Genomic DNA, 21,290 nt, shown 5'->3' on the forward strand with positions numbered 1-21,290 from the left:
CTGACCTCAGGTGATCCGCTTGCCTCGGCCTCTCAAAGTGCTGAGATTACAGGGGTTAGCCACCGCACCCAGCCTGAACCAACTTTTTGAGATGTCAAAATTTCAATATCATGGTATCTTAAAGATGAGAAACACTTCTTTTTCTTTTTTTGAGATAGGATCTCACTCTGTCATCAAGGCTGGAGTGCAGCAGCACAATTTCAGCTCACTGCAACCTCGACTTGCTGGGCTCAAGGGATCCTCCCAAGTAGCTGCGACTACAGGTGTGCACCATCGTGCCTGGCTAATTTTTTGTAGAGATGGGGTTTTACCATGCTGCCCAGGCTGGTCTTGAACTTCTGAGTTCAAGTGATCCTCCTTCCTGAGCCTCCTAAAGTGGTGGGATTACAGGGGTGAGCCACCACACCCAGCTGAGAAACACTTCTAAAACCAAATACACGTCAATGACTAATACACTAAATTATATAACACTTCGTTTTAAGGTTTAAAAAATATCCTGGACTTTGGAAAATATTCTTATATAAATAAGCAAAAAGAGGATGGAATAGACTTGTGCTAACACTGAAATTCCAGTCAAGCTGTAAACTGAGAGAGAACGTGTTGGAACTAGGAATTGCCCCATAGCCTTCACAGGTGAGTATGATAGACTAATGAATGGAAGTCCAGGAAACACTTCTTACTTTCACCTCAGTCCTTCATGCCCCGACTGAAGTCAAACATTCACTGTGATCACTGTTCAAAGGTAACTACTGCTGTAACCATTGAAGCTGTTAGCAGGTTTCCTCTGGAAAGGAAGTGGGGTCAGATCTTCAAATGCTAGGAGAGTCGAGGGAGCAGAGATGGTCTGTCTTGCTTCAGGGCTAGCCTTGCTTTCATGAGGTCTCCAAAATTTTCCTACTATAAAAAATCCTACTGTCTTACCAAGAAATAGCTCGGTGTATTTTGGAGAAAAAACAATCCATATATATTTTTCCCATAGCATTAGCATTTTGTTGAAGTGACAAAAGTGTTAAATAAACAAACACCAACTAACCACAAACCAATGTGCAGAAACTGGCAAGTGAAACACAGACAATAGGAATTTGAAAATCAAACCAGAAAAAAAAAATTTTAAGTCCAGGAGACATGGAAGCAATTTGATAACTCACACAGTATCCCCTTCAAGTTTGTAGGGTAAGACCCATGGGCCAAACTTTAATTTGTAGTGCTCTGTAAAAGTTACATGAGAGCCTGTTAAACCAGAATGCTGCTTGAAAATGTTATCTTTGGTGATAACACTGGATTTTTAAACCTCCTATCTTAAACACATGACTCATGTACAGATTGTATTTTGTCATAGGTTTCATACTTTCTATTTGTGCCTAGTCTATTTCATCATAGCTTATAGCAATTATTATGGGATCATAGTTGGAAGTCGAAATATAACCCCAAAATATTATCCTACGAATACACTAAAGTTTAGCATAAACAAGAGCTTTTAAGACCACAAATTAGTATTTATTTTAACATCTGACATGGACCAATAAAATGACACATCAAAATAGAAATACAGATAGGTAGACAATCAAATAATATGTTAACATCTCAGTCTTTACTAGTATATATAATACATATATATATATATATATATATATATATATTTTTTTTTTTTTTTTTAAACAAGGTCTCACTCTGTCGCCCAGCAGGCTGGAGTGCAGTGGCATACTCTTGGCTCCCTGCAACATCTGCCTTCCAGACTCAAGCAATTCTCCAGCTTCAGCCTCCCGAGTACCTGGGACCACAGACGTGCCACAATGCCTGGCTAATTTTTGTATTTTTTGTAGAGATGGGGTTTCACCATTGTTGCCCAGGCTGGGCTCAACCCCTGAGATCAAAGTGATCCATCTGCCTCAGCCTCCCAAAGTGCTGGGATTACAGGCTCAGTCTTTACTAGAATGTTTACAACTATATTTTATTACAATATGTGTTAAATATTGTTGTCCTTTGCTAGGAAACTTAAAAACCTTAAAGAACAACATTTGTGAGCTCTCAGTTGGCACAAATTAACTTAACTTTTTGTGATAACAAGTGAAAACTCTAAAAATCAACTGAACAAGCTTTTATGTTGAAAAGTATACTTAGGCCAGGCACGGTGGCTCATGCCTGTAATCCCAGTACTTTGGGAGGCCGAGGCAGGTGGATCATGAGGTCAGGAGATCGCAACCATCCTGGCTAACTCGGTGAAACCCCGTCTCTACTAAAAATGCAAAAAATTAGCCGGACGTGGCAGCGGGCCCCTGTAGTCCCAGCTACTTGGGAGGCTGAGGCAGAATGGCGTGAACCCGGAAGGCGGAGCTTGCAGTGAGCAGAGATTGAGTCACTGCACTCCAGCCTGGGCGACTGAGCAAGACTCTGTCTCAAAAAAAAAAAAAAGGAAAAAAAAAAAAAAAGAAAAGTATACTTAAATGATCCTGCTGATCACGGTGTTCTAGTAAGAAAGTGCTCTGCTAGTGATGTTACAGCATATGGCACATGAATAATATTTGATATCTTGCTACTCTTTTCTTATACTCTGCCCCAAACCCAAAGGAAGATTAAAAAGAGAAAAAAGGTAAAGGTATGAAAGAACCTTTGGTGACTCAGGTGGCTTCAGATTTACGAGTCACAAAAACTTGCAAGCAGGTTCTAGGAGACTTCACTGCATCCATATATGCTGTTATAGTTTTTTTTTTTTTTTTTTTGAGATGGAGTCTCACTCTGTTGCTTGGCTTGCTGCAACCTCCACCTTCTGGGTTCAAGTAATTCTTCCACTTCAGCCTCCTAAGTAGCTGGGACTACAGGCACCTGCCACCATGCCAAGCTAATTTTTGTATTTTTAGTAGAGATGGGGTTTTACCATGTTGGCCAGGCTGGTCTCAAACTCCTGACCTCAGGTGCCCACTCCGGCCTCCCAAAGTGCTGGGATTACAGGCATAAGCCACCGCACCCAGCTTGTTATAGTCTTAAAACAGTCTACACCAGGGGTTGGTAAATGTTTCCTATAAAGGTAGTAAATATTTTATTTTATGTCACTATGCAACTCTCCACAGTAGTATGGAAGCAGTCATAGATAATACATAACTAAATTAGTGTGCTGTGTTCCAGCAACGCTTTATGGACACAGAAATTAACTTAAAATCCATATAATTTTCACATGCTATGAAATATTACTCTACTGGTTTTTTTTTTTTTTTTGGTGGGGGACAGGGTCTCACTGTCACTCAGGCTAGAGAGCAGTGTCACCATCATGGCTTATTGTAGCCTACACCTCCTGAGCTCAAGCAATCCTCCTATCTCTCAGCTTCCTGAATAGCTGGGATCACAGGCACGTGCCACCATGCCCAGTTAATTTTTGTATTTTTTGTAGAGATGAAGTTTCACCATGTTGCCAAGGCTGGTCTTGAACTCCTGGATTCAAGCAATCCACCTGCCTTGGCATCCTGAAATGTTAGGATTACAGGCGTGAGCCACTGCACGCAGTGATTTATTTCTAATAGATGTAAAAATCATTCTTAGTTGTTGGGGCAAATAAAACAGGCTTGCAGGCCAGATTTGGCTTGGGAGGTATAGTGTGGACTGGTCCACATGACTGGAGAGTCAGCAGGCTCTTACTCTCAGACTTCCTGGTCCTCACCAGTCTATTTTGTAGTGGCTTCTTTCCTTCCTTTCAGCCACTGTTGATGGGACTGTAAGGTCACTGCATGTGACTGACACCAAAAGAGAAAGGTTCTTTTAATAAATCTTTCCATATTATCTAGAAGATTTTTTTCAGTTTTATTTCTTAAACATATAACAGGGCATCATAAAATGACATAATAAAACTAGATAGGTTATAATAGATTTTCTTTTGTTTTTAAGAACAATGTTTTTAGGCCTAGTAATATTACTTAATAAAAAGAACAGATATTTAAGGGACTGTACATTTTTATTTAATAAACCACATGGCAAAACAACACTTTAATAAATGTATAGGAAATTACAATTTGTAAGTTGCAAATACAGTACATATATATATATATATACTTTGATCTTAATTAACATGGACAAACCCCAGCTTCAAAATCTTTCTAAAATCAATCATATGCAAAATACCTGGTTTCTGAAAGGGCATATGATAAAGTATATACAATTTCTTAAACTGTGATATGGCTTATTTAATAACATGTATTTATTGAGAGAAGCATAAACTTTCCAAATATACAGTATCTTCCAGGTAGAAAGATGACATACTGGCACATTTCAATTTTGTGTTGCAGTTATTTGAGAATATACTAAATTACACTATTTAAATGGACACTGTCATAGATTTAACTGGGAAAGTCTTCATAAATGTTTTCCAGTCTTAAAAATCAAATTGGTCCTCAGTGATTGCTAGAACAGGTTAAACGCTTTACAAGCGAGAATTCAGTGACGGGTGGGCCCGAGTGCACACATGTAATTCAATACTGAGGAACTCCCACAACACTGTCTTCTAATCTGCATGCTCCCACGAACATCACAAATAATGTACCTGACTGGCAATCAGTAAAACAGATCTCAAGCCCTGGCTGTCAAGATTCACACGACACATCTGGAGTTAGGTTTTGCAAACTGTATTTTGGCTACAGAGATATTGAGCTTTATCAATTATTTGGAGATCAGACTTGCCTCCCCTCAACATAGCATATAGTGATGTGTGTTCATTTATGACTAATAACCAACTGGCTCATGAGCTTGGCTTGGTTCAAAGACAAACTGAACCAAATGAACTAATCTTACATCTAGGAAACACTCTGTAACTTTAAATTTGCTATATACAAATCAGAGCCGACAGCAAAACTGCCTAAAACCTTATTTCAAAGGGGCTCATATTCTGTAAGAACACCATATTATGTTGAACCAATAACATATATGCATAAAAGGAAAACAGATTTAGCTAACTGCTTGTTTCAGAATCAAATGATTAATTCTGCAAAAGCTGTGAGAATGGCTGTTTTGAGAAACATGACGCAGAGTCTTCTTAGCAATGATATTCACTGGTGGTTGCGCAGCATAGTCTCTTTGTCTACCACACTTACTCTACGAAGTCTAGCGTGCAGAGAAATCTGGATCAGAAACAACCAGCCATTTTAAAAAGGTTCTTTCCTACCTGGAAATACATTTCTAAGTGGTGCCTTGTCTCTGAAAGATGATTTTCCTCACATTAAAATGAGAGAGAAGCTCATGTGTCTGATCTTGATTATGTCTATTCTGGAAAGTCTACCAAAGACAAACACTGTCAGGTGGGACACCTGGGTTCAAGAGGAACACTAAGTCTCACAAGAGCAAGAAACTTGGTTTTAGAGAATGGAAATAAAGCACCCAAAGTTGAAAAGAAAACAGTAAAATAAGAAAACCGGTGATGTGGCAAAAAACACTGATGGGAACTCTTAAGTTGTAAAAATCTGCACTCACATTACATAAGGCATAGCTAATGGAAATGTATGTAGGAATTACAATAGCTTCCAGTTCTGCATATCAAAACCTTCTGAGATATGCTTTCTTCAATTACACTCCCATTATGTTTCTAAGGCAGCATATTTGTTAGTGGAATAATAGATCTTTTCCTGAAACAGATCAAAAGGCTGCATCTGGCCATAGTTGTAAAACACAGGTTTATGTACACAAGTAACTCTGATTATTTGCAAATATTAATTAAAATATGTCACACCAAAGAACTGCCACGTTTTTATATTGTGGTCTGTGGCCCTGTCGTAATCTGTTTTCCCAGTGCAAAATTAACAATGCTATGTGTTCATCCAACTCAGCCACTGCTTTTCACAGGGCATAGAGCTCGTTGAGAGCTCAGCTGAGAAGTGTAATGAATGGTTGTAGCTCAACAAGTGAAGGATAGACCAAATGCTTTTTGTCAGAAGTCATTCAGTCCTTGGTCCTATCTGCTAAGTTAACGTCCTTTTCTGTGGGTTTTGTTAAGTTACAAAAAGTGAAATCAAATTCTCAAATCTCACAGACTCAGTAAGGTACAGATACAAACTAGGTAGTTCTTGCTACAAAAACAAAGCACAGGAAACTTTATGTGTACCTCACTTTAAGCAGAACACAATAGTTAAGATTTACAAAAGTTTTCATGGCCGAGTGCAGTGGCTCACACCCTGTAATTCCAGCACTTTGGGAGTCCAAGGTGGGAGGATTTCTTGAGCCCAGGAGTTCAAGACCAGCCTGGGCAACATAAGGAGACCCCATCTCATTAAAAAAAAAAAAAGACTTACAAAGGTTTGCAGTGTTTCTGTATTTTACAAAAGGATTATTTTTGGCTGGGCACAGTGGTTCATGCCTACAATCCCAGCACTTTGGGAGGCCAAGGCAGGCAGATCACTTGAGCTCAGGAGTTCAAGACCAGCCTGGGCAACAAGGTGAAACACTGTGTCTACCAAAAATACAAAAAATTAGCTGGGTGTGGTGCTGCATGCCTGTGGTCCCAGCTACTTGGGAGGCTGAGATGGGAGGATTGCTTGAGCTCAGGAGGCGGAGGCTGCAGTGAGCCGAATTGTGCCACTGCACTCCAGCCTAGATGACAGTGAGATAGCATCTTAAAAAATTTAAAAAAAAATTCTTTTCAATACTCAAATGAATTTTAGCCTGTTTTATCAAATACATTTTTAAGGAACAGGTCGATATAAAAAGCGAGATATGCCTTTATAAGATAAAGAAAAGTTTATAAGAAACAAGCTCAATAGATATAAAAAAAGATTAGAGTATGATGAATATTTTTTTCCTTTCTACTTGCTAGATACTCAAAAGTTCATAAATATGTCCAGATGTCCACTGAAATATCTCTCATTTATTCTTACTTGGTTTCTATATATAAGAATATTTTGATTTAAATAGTTTATATGCTCCTGAAATTTCTGAGAAATTCAAGTCATTATTTTAAATGACTTCACAATAGGAATCCCATCATGTACATTTTCTTTTCCTTTTTTTTTGAGATAGGGTCTCATTTTGTTACTCAGACTGGAATGCAATGATGTGGACATGGCTCACTGCAGCCTCAACCTTCTGGGCTCAAGCACTTCTGCCACAGCTTTACACGTAGTTGATACTATAGGTGTGCATGACGCCTGGCTAATTTTTGTATTTTTGTAGAGACAGGGTCTCCACAAAAGACCATGCTGGTTGTGAACTCTTGGCCTCAAGTGATACTCCCACCTTTGCCTCCCCAAATGCTGAGATTACAGGCATGAGCCATTGTGTCTGGCCACATAAGTTTTCAGTTCAGTTCAACAAACATCTACTGGGCTTCATTAGAGGGACCATCAATCCTTTTATTGACACCATTAACTCCCACCAATCTTATAGGTAAATCTGGGTTTTCTTATCTTAGGTTTGCTTATAGTAAGGTACTTGGTAAGAAGATAAAATGTTTCCTATTCTTCATTTATATTGTAAGTCATCTGCATCCTTATCTAGAATTTCAACTCACAATTTGCCTGGTACATTGTTACCCTACTCTGATTCTTAGAGGAGCCCAAGAACCATATCCATTTTTGGTGTAAGAAACTGTCACTGTTGAAAAGGGACTCCAAATGTATATAAAAGATAATCTCAAAACCAATGGTTGCAAAATGAAAGATGAACAGTTAAGCTCCCTCTTTAACAGAGACATTTACAATCAGGTTGCCTTCAGTTTGGAAACCTCTATGTTTAGTTTCCCTGCAACACGGATTTAATGTCCATCCCTATCTAGTGCTTTAAAACACACACATACAGGCCAGGCATGGTGGCTCATGCTGTAATCCCAGCACTCTGGAAGGCTGAGGCAGGCGGATCACCTGAGGTCAGGAGTTTGAGACCAGACACGCCAACATGGCGAAACCCCGTCTCTACTAAAAATACAAAAAAATGAGCTGGGTGTGGTGTACCTGTAGTCCCAGCTAGTTGGGAGGCTGAGGCAGAAGAACCACTTGAACCCAGGAGGCAGAGGTTGCAGTGAGCAGAGGTCACACCACTGCACTCCAGCCTGGGTGACAGAGTGAGACTCTGTCTCAAAAACAAAAACAAAAACACACACATACATAGGGTCAAAAATCCTTTACACTTCTGTTTTCTCAAAGTAATGTCTTCCCCCCAACCCCTTGGACATTTCTGCTATGGTATTATTGGAAGACCTCAAAATTGTATTTTAGGGTTTCTGGAGTCCATGGAGAATCCTAACCCATATCATAAAACATTAAATATATAATAAAACATAACCCACATCATAAAACATAAAATTCTCTCTGGAGTAATGTTGTGAAACTATATGTGAAAGGTGGGAATTATAAACTGAACCCTCTAGCGTTTACCCTGAAAGGCACACACAGATGACCTGGTGTGGAGGCAGGAACCAACGTACCACACTCTTTGTACAAATTGTTGGCAGTTCTTAAAGGGACAGACGATTACTGTTTACATTTTGCAGTCTCTTGCCTTTTTAAGACAATTCCATGAATGATAAAAGTGATGTCGGGAAGACATAAACCTGAAACTCCAACAGCCATCCTCGCTCCTTTATTTTGTTTTAAATCATTATATAGTAATTTGAGTTTAAGACTAACTTCAGCCATTCAGAATAATATTGAAAGTATTTCCTAAATCATTTAATAACAGCAACCACAATAAGTAAAGATTTGGTTCTAAGATTACAAATAATCAAAAATGTTAACTTTGAGATTCAAAACCCTGTAGCATCTGGAAAAGGCTGTTTATAAAGTATAACCATAACAATAACATTAAAACTTATTTGTGAAATAAAACATTTCTGAAACACTTAGAATACATGCTTATTCCACTTTTGGGATAACTACTAGTACTTTCTGAAATATGTTGGGTAGTGATTTCTGTAAAAAGAAAGCAGCAATTCCAGAAGCTGGGTGTCGAGATTATTATACATAATAAAAAAATTCAGTTTTCCAGCACTGGCTTAATATAAAATGGACTTAAAAAGTATTTTTAAATGCAAATATTGAATTCTTGATGCTTCCTTTAAGACATGTACTCTGTCAAATTAATGAAGTATGATCTTGGATTGTCTTCTATGAGGTATCTGTAGAGTCACGTCTCATTCTGTAAACAGTGTTTGGGAAACATCTTCATCTGAAAATTATGGCAAAGTCTCCTTTTACCATTAAACAGAGACTAGCACTGTCAGGCTGGGGTGACTGTTTGAGAGACTGATGCTTGATATGGACACAGCTGTCAGGGATTCCATTTTCTCATTTAGGTTTGCATTTATTGCTCTCAAGTCTGTGACTGCAGGATAAATAAGGCAGGAGTCCCCAAAATGTATAAAATTAGGGACTAGAACTCTGACAATTTGCACAAGTTCTGTCCACTTCTTGCCTGTAACTCTGAAGCTGAATAGTACATCTATACATGCCAAATGTGTTCAATAATAAATGGTTTGCTTTGGACTGTACTTCCTCCCATTTAGATGAACTTCCAGGAACTGCAATGTCAAGAAAGTATCATTACTATCCATTGTACAGTTACATCTTGAATAAGATACAGGTAAAAAAACAATGAACATACTGGGAATATATTTTAATTAGTCTGATTTCTACCCTCTCTAAGCTATTCTGTTAGATAAGTATGTCAATTTACACATCCTTAATGGCTTCTCATTATTCTAACTTCTCCAGTCTACTCTCACGTAGAGAAAGAATACCAGACATCAATTACAATCCTGTCATTAAAAGATCTTATGCACATTAAAAGTAAAACCTCATGCATGTATTATTTTGATTTAAAAACCATCAATAGCATGAATCTGTAAAATGACTTGAAGAAATAAAAACGTTAAGAATCTAGCTTTTCCGCCGGGTGTGGTGGCTCACACCTGTAATCCTAGCACTTTGGGAGGCTGAGGCGGGCCGATCACCTGAGGCTGGGAGTTCGAGACCAGCCTGACCAACATGGAGAAACCCTGTCTCTACTAAAAGTACAAAATTAGCCGGGCATGGTGGTGCATCCCTGTAATCTCAGCTACTTGAGAGGCTGAGGCAGGAGAACCACTTGAACTTGGGAGGTGGAGGTTGCAGTGAGCAGAGATTGTGCCATTGCACTCTAGCCTGGGCAACAACAGTAAAACTCTGTCTCGGAGGGGGGGAAAAAAATCAATCTAGCTTTTCCCATGTAGAAAAGAGCATGGGAAACATTCTTTCTTTCTTTTCTTTTTTTTTTTTTTGAGATGGAATTTCGCTCCTGTTGCCCAGGCTGGAGTACAATGGCGGCATCTTGGCTCACTGCAGCCTCTGTGTCTTGGGTGCAATCAATTCTCCTGCCTCAGCCTCCCAAGTAGCTGGGATTACAGGCACATGTCACCACACCCAGCTAATTTTTGTATTTTTAGTAGAGATGGGGTTTCATCACGTTGGCCAGGCTGTTCTTGAACTCCTGACCTCAGGTGATCCACCCACCTTGGCCTCCCAAAGTGTTGGGATTATAGGGGTGACCCAATGTGCCAGGCCAAGAAATATCTTTTTTTTTTTTTTGAGATGGAGTCTTGCTCTGTCACCCAGACTGGAGTGCAGTGGCGCGATCTCGGCTCACTGCAACCTCCACTTCATGAGTTTAAGCAATTCTCCTGCCTCAACCTCCCGAGTAGCTGGGATTACAGGCATGTACCACCACGTCTAGCTAATTTTTGTATTTTTAGTGGAGACGGGGTTTCACCATGTTGTCCAGGCTGGTCTCGAACTCCTGACCTCAGGTGATCCACCCGCCTCAGTCTCCCAAAGTGCTAGGATTACAGGCATGAGCCACTGAGTCGGCTGGGAAATATTCTTAATGCCTTTAATCTGAAGGTTAAAATCAATTTGTAATATCTCTAAGAGACAGAAAATTATTGTTCTGGTATCAATACTGACCTGCAACTTACCCTTTAAAGAGCCTTTTGTTTAAGGCTCTTAACAAAAGCCTTTCTTTTTTAAAGACAAGGCTTTTGTCTTAAAACAAATCTTTTCAGCAGAAAAGTCTTCCTACATAATTATAAGCAGGGATGTTTAGTTTCAAAGGCAGAAGTCCACCAACCCCAGGCCCATTTACTACCAGCAACATACTTAGCTGTATGTGAACTATGGCAGTAGATTTTCCTGAAGTGAGAGACCAGATATTTAAATCTTCGACTGAATATACATCTTCTATTTTCATCAAGGCTTCTTTGACATAGTCTACATTCAAATGGCTTGGCACACCTATAAGGAATATATAATTTAAAAGTAAAATTTATTTTAGAAAAAAGGAACTTTTACATTACTGATAAGACATTTCTCAAAGAAAACAAATGGCTTTGCTAAATTCAGTTTAAACAAATACTTTAAAACATTAACACTTTAAGATAAACCATGTACACATATATTTTTATTGAAAATGTAAGATATATACAAGAGGGTAATGCATAATTTAAAGACATACTCATTCTCACTAAAAAGGAATGCCAATCAAACCAGAATACTTCATTAACAGATAAGCTAAGACAAAAAGGAAAAAAGAAGGAAAGAAAAGAACATATAATGATGATAAACCTATTGTTAAGAACTTTTATTTTCATGCTTACACATAATATCAGTAAGGGAAGGAAGCAGTAAATACAACAAAGTCACAAGTTAAGTGGGAATTAAGGAATTAATACATAATCTAGAATTGCATTTTTGTCCTAGTGTCACAGTTTATTAGCAACATGACCTTAACCAAAGTATGTTATCCCTCTGAACCTCAATTTTCTTATTTGTAAATAGGGATAATTTACCACATTATCTGCCTTACCTACTCTGCTTAGCTATTATAAGTGTCAAATGGGTAAAAGATGGGAGAGTGCATTGATTCTTAAATGTTATATACATGTAAGGTACTGTTATATAGCCTAATAGGTATTAGTAGAAAGTAAAAGATGTAATTCCTATTCAGAATGTCCCCTGACTCCCAATCTGCTTTAGGGATGTAATAAACTCATAATGAGGATATTAGTGAGATCTTACCTTCTAGTATTATAACTACTGTATCCCATATGATTCGAAATGTTGTAAAAGCCACAAGTAATGAAAATACGTATGTACAGATGGGATCAGCAATCTTGTATTCTGGCTAAAGGGTAATAGATCAAAATTTATGATTAAATATAGACAGACATAAAACAGACTACGAAGCAAAGCAAGGAATATGTCCCTTCTTCCTTGATTTTCTTTAGCAGAATTACAGAATATCTTTAAAACTTGGATATTGTAATTGAAAAGCATCTTCACTCTATCCTAGACTATTTACATTACTTGCCTCATGGGACCTATTTCCAGAAATGTAATCACTTGTTCTATTGTTCCTTGTGCCGTCTCTAAATCTTCTAGAATATCAGAGCTGGAAAGAATTTTGCGTGTGTGTGTGTGTGTGTGTGTGTATTTTTAAAGACAAAGTCTTGCTATGTTGCCCAGGCTGGTCTTGAACTCCTGGGCTCAAGTGATCCTCCAGCCTCAGCTGGGATTACAGGCACAGCCACTGCACCCAGCTCTGGAAAAAGTTTTAGCAGCCACTAGTCTAAGCCCCTTATAATAAAGAAGAGGGAACTCAAGTTTAGAGTTGAGGCATCTGCTCTCAAGGTCAAAGCATTAATGGCAGAGCCAAGACTAGAACCCACCCAGGTTTTAGTCCAGTGCACATTTTACTACTAGCAATTCAGTCACGAGTTTTAAAATTGAGTTATCTGGGCAAGCATGGTGGCTCACACCAGTAATCTCAGCACTATGGGAAGCTGACGTTGGTGGATCACTTGAGGCCAGGAATTCAAGACCGGCCTGGCCAACATGGCGAAACCTTATCTCTACTAAAAATATAAAAATTAGCTGGGCATGGTGGTGTGCACCTGTAATCCCAGCTACTTGGGAGCCTGGGGCACAAGAATCACTTGAGCCTGGGAGGCAGAAGCTGCAGTGAGCCAAGATAGTGCCACTGCACTCCAGCCTGGGCGAGAGACTGAGACTTTATCTCAAAAATAAATAAATAAATAAAAAAGAAAATTGAATTATCCAGTGAAGGCACTACAAAAGCCAAATATAGATAAGTTATCCTGTGATGTGATATCATCTTGTTTACTGCTAACAAAAGAACTATAATGACTGTCAAGTAAACTTACATCAATGTAAAATGAATAGAACTGGCATTGATGTCCAGTATACTGATAAGACAATCAGCCTTAGTTTTCATGTTGAAATTAAATACATTTTAAAATAGAAAAATTACCAATCATATTACCTTGAATCGTATGATGTATGCAGCTATTAGCACACCAACACTCTGTACCAAATCTCCCAAAGCATGTACAAATGCAGCTCTCACTGCGAGGCTATCCTGCCCATGGTTGCGTTCACACCCAGAACCTGTGGTAGGGGAATTTGAAGGCAGGGAGTGGGAATGGGAGTGATGGTGACCAGACTGGTTCAACAGAAACCCCATTCTGTTAAAAATAAAAGAAAACATTATTATTTTTCCTAATACTGACAAAAACATTTGTTACTAGTCAGACACTAATGAGGTAACATGGAACTCATTTATTTAATAAATTTGGAGCAACTATTATTTATCAGGTACTGTTCTAGGTGCTAGGGTCAAAACAGTGATAAGACAGACATATCCCTATCCCCATGGAGCTTATGTTCTAGTAGAGAAGGCAGAGAAGCCAATAAATAAATACATAATGTACAGCCAGGCAATGTGAAATGCTTTGGAGAAACATAAAGCATTGTAAGGGAATGGAGGATGACAGGCAGAGTGGTAAGGGAAGGCCTCTCAGATTATCTCTGAGCAGATACCTGAAGGAGGTCAGGGAGCAAGTGGTAGAAGAGTGTTCGTGGTAGAAGAGTGTTCTAGGCAGAAGAATAGCAGAGCAAAGGCCCTAACATGAAAATGTGCTCCGTGGACTTGAAAAAAGAAAGACAGCCACTGTGGCCAGAACAAAGTGAGCAAAAGTGCTAGGAGATGAGTTGTAGAGGTACACAGAGTCTTATTAACAAGGCTGCAGTAAAAATTTGATTTCATTCTAAGTATAAATAGAAGCCACTAGGATTGGTAAACTGTGGCTAGTAGATCAAATTTGGCTCACTGATTTTTTTTTTTTTGTGTACATAAAGTTTTATTGGAACACAGCCATGTTCATTTGTTTACATGCTAAGTATGGCTGCTTTTGTTTTATAACAACAGTGTTGAGTAGCTTTGAAAGAGAATACACACATCTCAAAGCTTAAAATATTTACTATCTAGCCTTTTACAGAAAAAAAATTGCTGATCCTGGTCTAAATGGTTAAATCTCTAACTTCAACTTTATTATTTTTTGTTTGTTTTTGAGACAGGGTCTTGCTCTATTGCCCAGGCTGGAGTGCAGTGGCCCAATCATAGCTCAATGCAGTCTTGATCTCCTGTGCTCAAGTGAGACCTTCCCACTTCAGCCTCCCAAGTAGCTGGGACCACAGGCACGAGCTACCGTGCCAGGCTAATTTTTATTTATTAGTAGAGATGAGGTCTCACTATGTTGGCCAGCCTGTCTTGAACTCCTGAGCCCAAGTGATCTGCCCACCTTGGCCTCCCAAAGTGTTGGGATTATAGGTGTGAACCACTGTATGTGGCCTAACTTAAACTTTAAAAAGTTTCTCCCCTAAAAAGTTTTAAGGGAAAAAAATTGATAGCTTAAGAAAAAAAATCTAGTTAACACAAAAGTATTCTAAAAGTTAAAAACAAAAAACTTTGTCCTACTTAAATTCATAATTTTGACTCAATCTCCAATATACCTGGGCAAACTAATGAGGAATTTATAATGTCCATAGTGTTTCATTTATCAGAAAAATTAGTGAGCTATATCATTTTTAAAATATCAAAATATCACTGAATATTACTGAATGCATATGCAATAGTCTCTGAGTTCTCAGTACTTGAAAATATTAATGTGAAAAAATACAGCTTACATTACATTAACTGCAACTCCAACAGCTGCGGTGATGAGCATTATATCTCCATTTATTTCATAGTTCATATGGATAGTTCTTTGCACAGCTTCATATAAGAGGAATCCCATAAGTATATACACCAACAGCACACTAATCATAGCTGACAAAACCTCTAGAGGGAAAAATACATATAACAAATACATTTTCAGCATGGTTATTACACTGCATACCAACTAAATATTATACAGTCTTTTTTATATTCTTTCCTCTAAGAAGATAAAAGCACTATATCGTTTCTATCACGTCAATTTTCTTTTTTATTTTTTTGAGACAGGGTCTCACTTTGTCACCCAGACTGGAGTGCAGTGACCTGATCATGATCATGGTTCACTGCAGCCTTGATCTCCCAGGCTCAAGTGATCTTCCCATCTCAGCCTCCAAGTAGCTGGTACTACTGTAGGCACAAGCCACCACACCTGGCTAATCATTTTTCTTACTTAAAATGTGTTTAGCACTTACAGAAAAAAAAAAATGTTTAGCAGCTTGACTGATCTGGATCCTCCACTAATTTACCCTTACCTCTCCCTACCCTCCACTCATCTTTCTCCAGGGTCAAATTATGCATATTTACAGACCATGCACAAGGTAAAAAATGACAAAATGAGAAGAAATATTTGTAACATGTGTGATCACGACTAATTTCTTGATATAAAAAAGTACACTCAAAAGTCAGTAACAGGCCAGGTGTGGTGGCTCATGCCTGTAATCCCCTAACACTTTGCGAGGCTGAGACGGAAGGATCCCTTGAGCCCATGAGTTTGAGATCAGCCTAGGCAACACAGTGAGACTCCATCTCTCTTTGTTCTTCCCTTCCCTTCATGTCAAATGGGTAATGTGCCAACGTTATAACAAGGTTCCAGGGTGGCACATGTCACACATGTATGCAAACACTTAATTACCAAGCTCATGAACTACAAGAGGATCAAGACTCTATCTCTAAAAAAAATTTTTTTTAATTAGCTGGACATGGTGGTGAGTGCCTATGGTCCCAGCTACTCGGGAGGCTGAGGTGGGAGGATCGTTTAAACCCAGGAGGTCCAGGCTGCAGTGAACCATGCGCTACTGGACTCCAGCCTGGTCTCCAGAGCGAGACCCTGTCTCAAAAAAAAAAAAAATCAATAAAATTCATAGTCAACAGAAATGGCCAAATTCTCAAAATCAGTCATAATAAATGAAATTCAAATAGGAATAAGATTTATTTCCTCCTACAATACTGGCAAACTTTTTTTTTTTTTTTTTTTTTAATCAAGTTTGATAATAGCCAGAGTTAGCAAGGATCTACTGGTGGAAGTATCAAATAGTATTACCTTTTTGGAGAGCTAATTGGTAAAACTAATCAAAACTTAAAATGTATACATTCCATGATCTAACAACTGTACTTTTAGGACTCTACCTGATAGAAACACCTGCACATATCCAAAGATACCTACAAGGCTTTCACTGTAGCATTGTCTGTAGTATCCAAAAAAAAAAAAAAAATTCTGGAGATATCCTAAATATCCACCAAAGAGGAACTTCATAAGTTATGATTTATATCTATATATAGTGGGGATACCACACAACCATTTATTTTTCTAAAAAGGAAAAAAAAAAATATCAAACAAATTGATAATCACAGGCCGGGCGCGGTGGCTCAAGCCTGTAATCCCAGCACTTTGGGAGGCCGAGACGGGTGGATCACGAGGTCAGGAGATCGAGACCATCCTGGCTAACACAGTGAAACCCCGTCTCTACTAAAAACACAAAAAACTAGCCGGGCGAGGTGGCGGGCGCCTGTAGTCCCCGCTACTCGGGAGGCTGAGGCAGGAGAATGGCGTAAACCCGGGAGGCGGAGCTTGCAGTGAGCTGAGATCCGGCCACTGCACTCCAGCCCGGGCGACAGAGCAAGACTCCGTCTCAAAAAAAAAAAAACAAAAAAAAAAAAACAAAAACAAATTGATAATCACAAGAAAGTCTTACATTTGGGAAGTGGTACTAGAACTTTAGGGGATTTATTTTTCACTGTATTATTTTTGGTAATATTTGAAGTGTTTTAAGTTTTTGCCATAAACACATATTACCTTTAAACTAAAAAAATTTTTTTAAGGCAAGAAAATATTCATGCCTTCATGAAGGCTATTAATTAAATGCTGTATATAATAGCAAATTATTGGAAACAACCAAAACAGTGATTAGTAGGGACCCTGTAACATGGAATACTATGCATGTATAAAGAAGAAAAAAAGCTTATTCTGGTAAGGAATAATGCCCAAGACATAGTATTATGTGAAAAAAAGCAAAGTACACAACTGTGTATGATACATTACCATTCGTGTAAAAAAAAAAAAAAAGAAAAAGAAAAAAGAGAATATATGAATAATCACCTGTAAATGCAATCTCCAGAAGGATTATACAAAATACTCATAAAAAACTGGTTATCTCGGGTGAGGAGAACTGGTGGCTGGGAGACAGGGATGACCTTGCCCTATATATGCTTTTGTACCACTTGAATTTTCTACTATGTAAATATAAAGCAAAATAATTTTATATATTTTCAAAACAACAAAAAGAGCAACGTGAAGTACATTTAAAAACAGTAAGGCCAGACGCGGTGGCTCATGCCTGTAATCCCAGCACTTTGGGAGGCCAAGGCGGGCAGATCATCTGAGGTCAGGATTTCAAGACAGTCTGATCAACATGGCAAAAGCCTGTCTCTACTAAAAATACAAAAATCAGCTGGGCATGGTGGTGGGTGCCTGTAGTCCCAACTACTTGGGACGCTGAGGCAGGAGAATCGCTTGAACTCAGGAGGCGGAGATTGCAGTGAGCTGAGATCACGCCACTGCACTCCAGCCTGGGTGAAAATTAACATTATTATGTGAAACAAGCATTAACCCTCAAACAATAAAAGCAAGAAAATAATTTAAGGAATATTTTTCCTTTAGAGAAACCTGACACTAATTCTGTAAGTGTTAATAGGTAAAATAATCTGGAAAACTGTTACGTAGGACAAATCATTGCTCAAAAGTTGTTTAAGTATATTGGACTTTGACACATTTTCATTCCAACTTATAAATTATAACACAAAACAATTATCTAGCAATTATAGGCTATTTCCTGAAGACACCTAATGTAGCTAAAACTCCTATAAAAACCGCCAGGCACGGTGGCTCACGCCTGTAATCCCAGCACTTTGGGAGGCCGAGGCGGGTGGATCACAAGGTCAAGAGTTCGAGACCAGCCTGGCCAATATGGTGAAACGCCATCTCTACTAAAAATACAAAAATTAGCCGGGTGTGGTGGCAGGCTCCTGTAGCCCCAGCTACTCGGGAGGCTGAGGCAGGAGAATCGCTTGAACCCGGGAGGGCAGAGACTGCAGTGAGCTGAGATCATGCCACTGCACCCCAGCCTCCCCGACAGAGCAAGACTCTGTCTCAAAAACAAAAACAAAAAAATACTCCTATAAAAACCTGTGCATCAACAGAACAGATATTAGAATAAAACAAAAACATACCATTTCTATTCAAAAACCATGGAACACCTATTACTAACATACAGATAATCATACTTTGAAAGAGATATATTAATATACTTTTAAAAGAGATATAAGCTGGGCCGGGCACGGTGGCTCAAGCCTGTAATCCCAGCACTTTGGGAGGCCGAGACAGGTGGATCACAAGGTCAGGAGATCGAGACCATCCTGGTTAACATGGTGAAACCCCGTCTCTACTAAAAAATACGAAAAACTAGCGGGCGAGGTGGCGGGCGCCTGTAGTCCCAGCTATTCCGGAGGCTGAGGCAGGAGAATGGCGTAAACCTGGGAGGCAGAGCTTGCAGTGAGCCGAGATCGCGCCACTGCACTCCAGCCTGGGCGACAGAGCGAGACTCCGTCTCAAAAAAAAAAAAAAAAAAAAGCTGAAAGAGAAAAGATAAAATGAAATATACAAAGTTATGGAGAGACCGCTATATTAAGTACAGACTATACGCTTTTTGAGGATATGGTCCAAGTCTTATTCCATGTCATATTTACTGTAGTACTTAGGAGAGTAGTTCACATATAGCAGGTATTCAAGTATTTATAGATGATTTTGTAGAATGAAATTAGTCAAGGGTTAAGCAAGGGAAGATGATAAAAGGCTATACAATTAAGAAAATGAAGCTAAATATGAATAATAGGTTATTACTTAATCCCCCAAAGAACAAAAAGTAATAAGTTGAAAGAGAAGGCGTAAGCCAAATAAAAAAAAGAAAATACATGGGATTTCTTGTCAAAGTTATAACTGCTGATGGTAAAGTACACATATAAAAATACTGTAAAGAGGTTGGTGGCAGTGGCTCATGCCTGTAATCCCAGCACTTTGGGAGGCCGAGGTGGGTGGATCACCTGAGGTCAGGAGTTCAAGACCAGCCTGGCCAACATGGCAAAACCCCATCTCTACTAAAAGTACAAAAATTAGCTGGGTGTGGTGGCAGCCACCTGTAATCCCAGCTACTCAGGAGGCTGAGGCACAAGAATTGCTTAAACCTGGGAGGTGGAGGTTGCAGTGAGCTGAGATCGCACCACTGCACTCCAGCCTGGGTGACAGAGTGAGACTCCGTCTCAAAAACAAAAAACAAAAAACAACAAAAAAAACAAAAACAAAATAAAACTGTAAAGAAGAAATAATTTTAAAAATTCGAAACTGTAGAATCTCGTGTGCTTGTGGTAGCCTCCTACTACCAGGAGAACTTTAACCAAGTATCAAGGCTGAAGCCAGCAGTTAGCTCACCATAGTTTTTAAGGTGCCCTAATCAAAATTTTAATACAAAAATTATAAAGCATGTGGTGGCTCACACCTGTAATCCCTGCTACTTGGGAAGCTGAGGGGGCAGGATAACTTGAGGTCAGGAGTTCAAGACCAGCCTGAGCAACATAGTGAGACCCTGTCTCTCCACCCAAAATTGGCCAAGTGTGGTGGTGTATGCCTGTTGTCCCAGCTACTTGGGAGGTTGAGGCAGGAGGATCACTTGGAGTTTGAGGCTGCAGTGAGCTATGATAGTGCCACTACACTCTAGCCAGGGTGAGAGTGAGACCCCTGTCTCTCAAAAAAAAAAAAAAAAAAAATTACAAAGCAATACACTTTACATTTACAAAGATTCACAGTCACACAAGTTAATGACATAGAGATGTGCTTGGTTATGAAAATTTAAAACCCATAATTAAAAATTACTTCAAAACCCCTTATATAAATTAGGTTGTCTATACTTTCCAATTTTTCTGGGATAGTCCTAGTTTATGTTTGCTATTCTGGCATAATTATGAATAGTGCCCCGTTTCACTCTCAAAACTGTTCTGGTTTGGATGATAAATTATAGTTACCCTAGTAGGTCTGTCAGATATAATATTGGATGCCCAGTTAAATTTGTATTTCAGACAACAAATAATTTTTTAGTGTAAATATGTCCTATTCAATATTTCAGATATATTAGGCATGCTGTGAATATGCTAAATCTGGCAAACCCTACACTCCAGTGATTTTACTAAACCACTTAAAAATCACCTTTTTGTGAATTCTCAGATAAGGCAAACCTACATTCAAGATAAAGTGAAATGAAAGTCAAACAAAAAGCATGAACAGAGCTCCCTGGCAGAAGGACTCCCACCCTTACAAGGCCCACTATATTGTGGCAGCCTGCGGCTGAAAAGTCAGTCCTCTATGCCACAGTTTTCACCCACATGAGCAGGATAAGAGATTCTAATACCTGCCTACAGTTAACAGTAAAGGCATTCAGCTGATTTCTAGAAACTCCCAAAATAGCATATTAAGATACTGCTATTAATGATATTCCTTTTCTAGTCATTAATAAAGAATATGCCTCATTAATAAGGAATATCGTTCCCTTGATGAAAAGCAAAGACACTCATCTGTTATCTTTTATTCTAATCACCTGCCAAAATGTCTTCTGGGATACAGTAGTAATAAATGCAAAAGGAAAAAAAAGAAAGTAAACTTTTAAGTAGATTTTTAGGGCTGAGACTTATAATTGGAAGTATAAAGCACAGACAATACTATCTAAAAATTCTAAGAGCAGAAATATAATCATTTATTCTGATAAAACAAAAAACTCTTTCTTTTGAATACAATAAGCTTTGGTGAAATACCATAAATAGGACTAACTTAGGGTTTAAAAATTTTTCCTTCATGATATTCTTAACATGATGGAATGCAGATAAAAATAGGGAAGATTCTGCTCCCTCCCACTCCCCTATTTAAGAGAGAGAGAAGCTTTCAATCAACAACCAAATTA

The 21,290-nt window shown here is 38.7% G+C and overlaps 1 protein-coding gene and 1 non-coding gene across 3 annotated transcripts in view; both read right to left on the minus strand.

The window, feature by feature from the left end:
• Positions 1-4,162: 4,162 nt before the first annotated feature.
• Positions 4,163-21,290, minus strand: part of SLC30A4 (solute carrier family 30 member 4) — a 45,054-nt gene continuing 27,926 nt past the window's right edge. For both annotated transcript variants that reach the window (XM_038009944.2, XM_008016744.3), the window contains 5 exons: positions 14,982-15,135; positions 13,279-13,480; positions 12,015-12,120; positions 11,097-11,231; positions 4,163-9,484 (listed from right to left, as the gene is read on the minus strand). In XM_038009944.2, the coding sequence (XP_037865872.2) occupies positions 9,330-9,484; positions 11,097-11,231; positions 12,015-12,120; positions 13,279-13,480; positions 14,982-15,135 (752 nt within the window). In that variant the 3' untranslated portion in view covers positions 4,163-9,329. The remainder of the gene's footprint in view (positions 9,485-11,096; positions 11,232-12,014; positions 12,121-13,278; positions 13,481-14,981; positions 15,136-21,290) is intronic.
• Positions 15,843-15,946, minus strand: LOC119628227 (small nucleolar RNA U13). Its single transcript, XR_005244530.1, has one exon. It is a non-coding gene; the product is annotated as a small nucleolar RNA U13 (small nucleolar RNA).

The sequence above is a fragment of the Chlorocebus sabaeus genome, chromosome 26 (genome assembly GCF_047675955.1).
Source record: "Chlorocebus sabaeus isolate Y175 chromosome 26, mChlSab1.0.hap1, whole genome shotgun sequence".
NCBI lineage: Eukaryota > Metazoa > Chordata > Mammalia > Primates > Cercopithecidae > Chlorocebus > Chlorocebus sabaeus.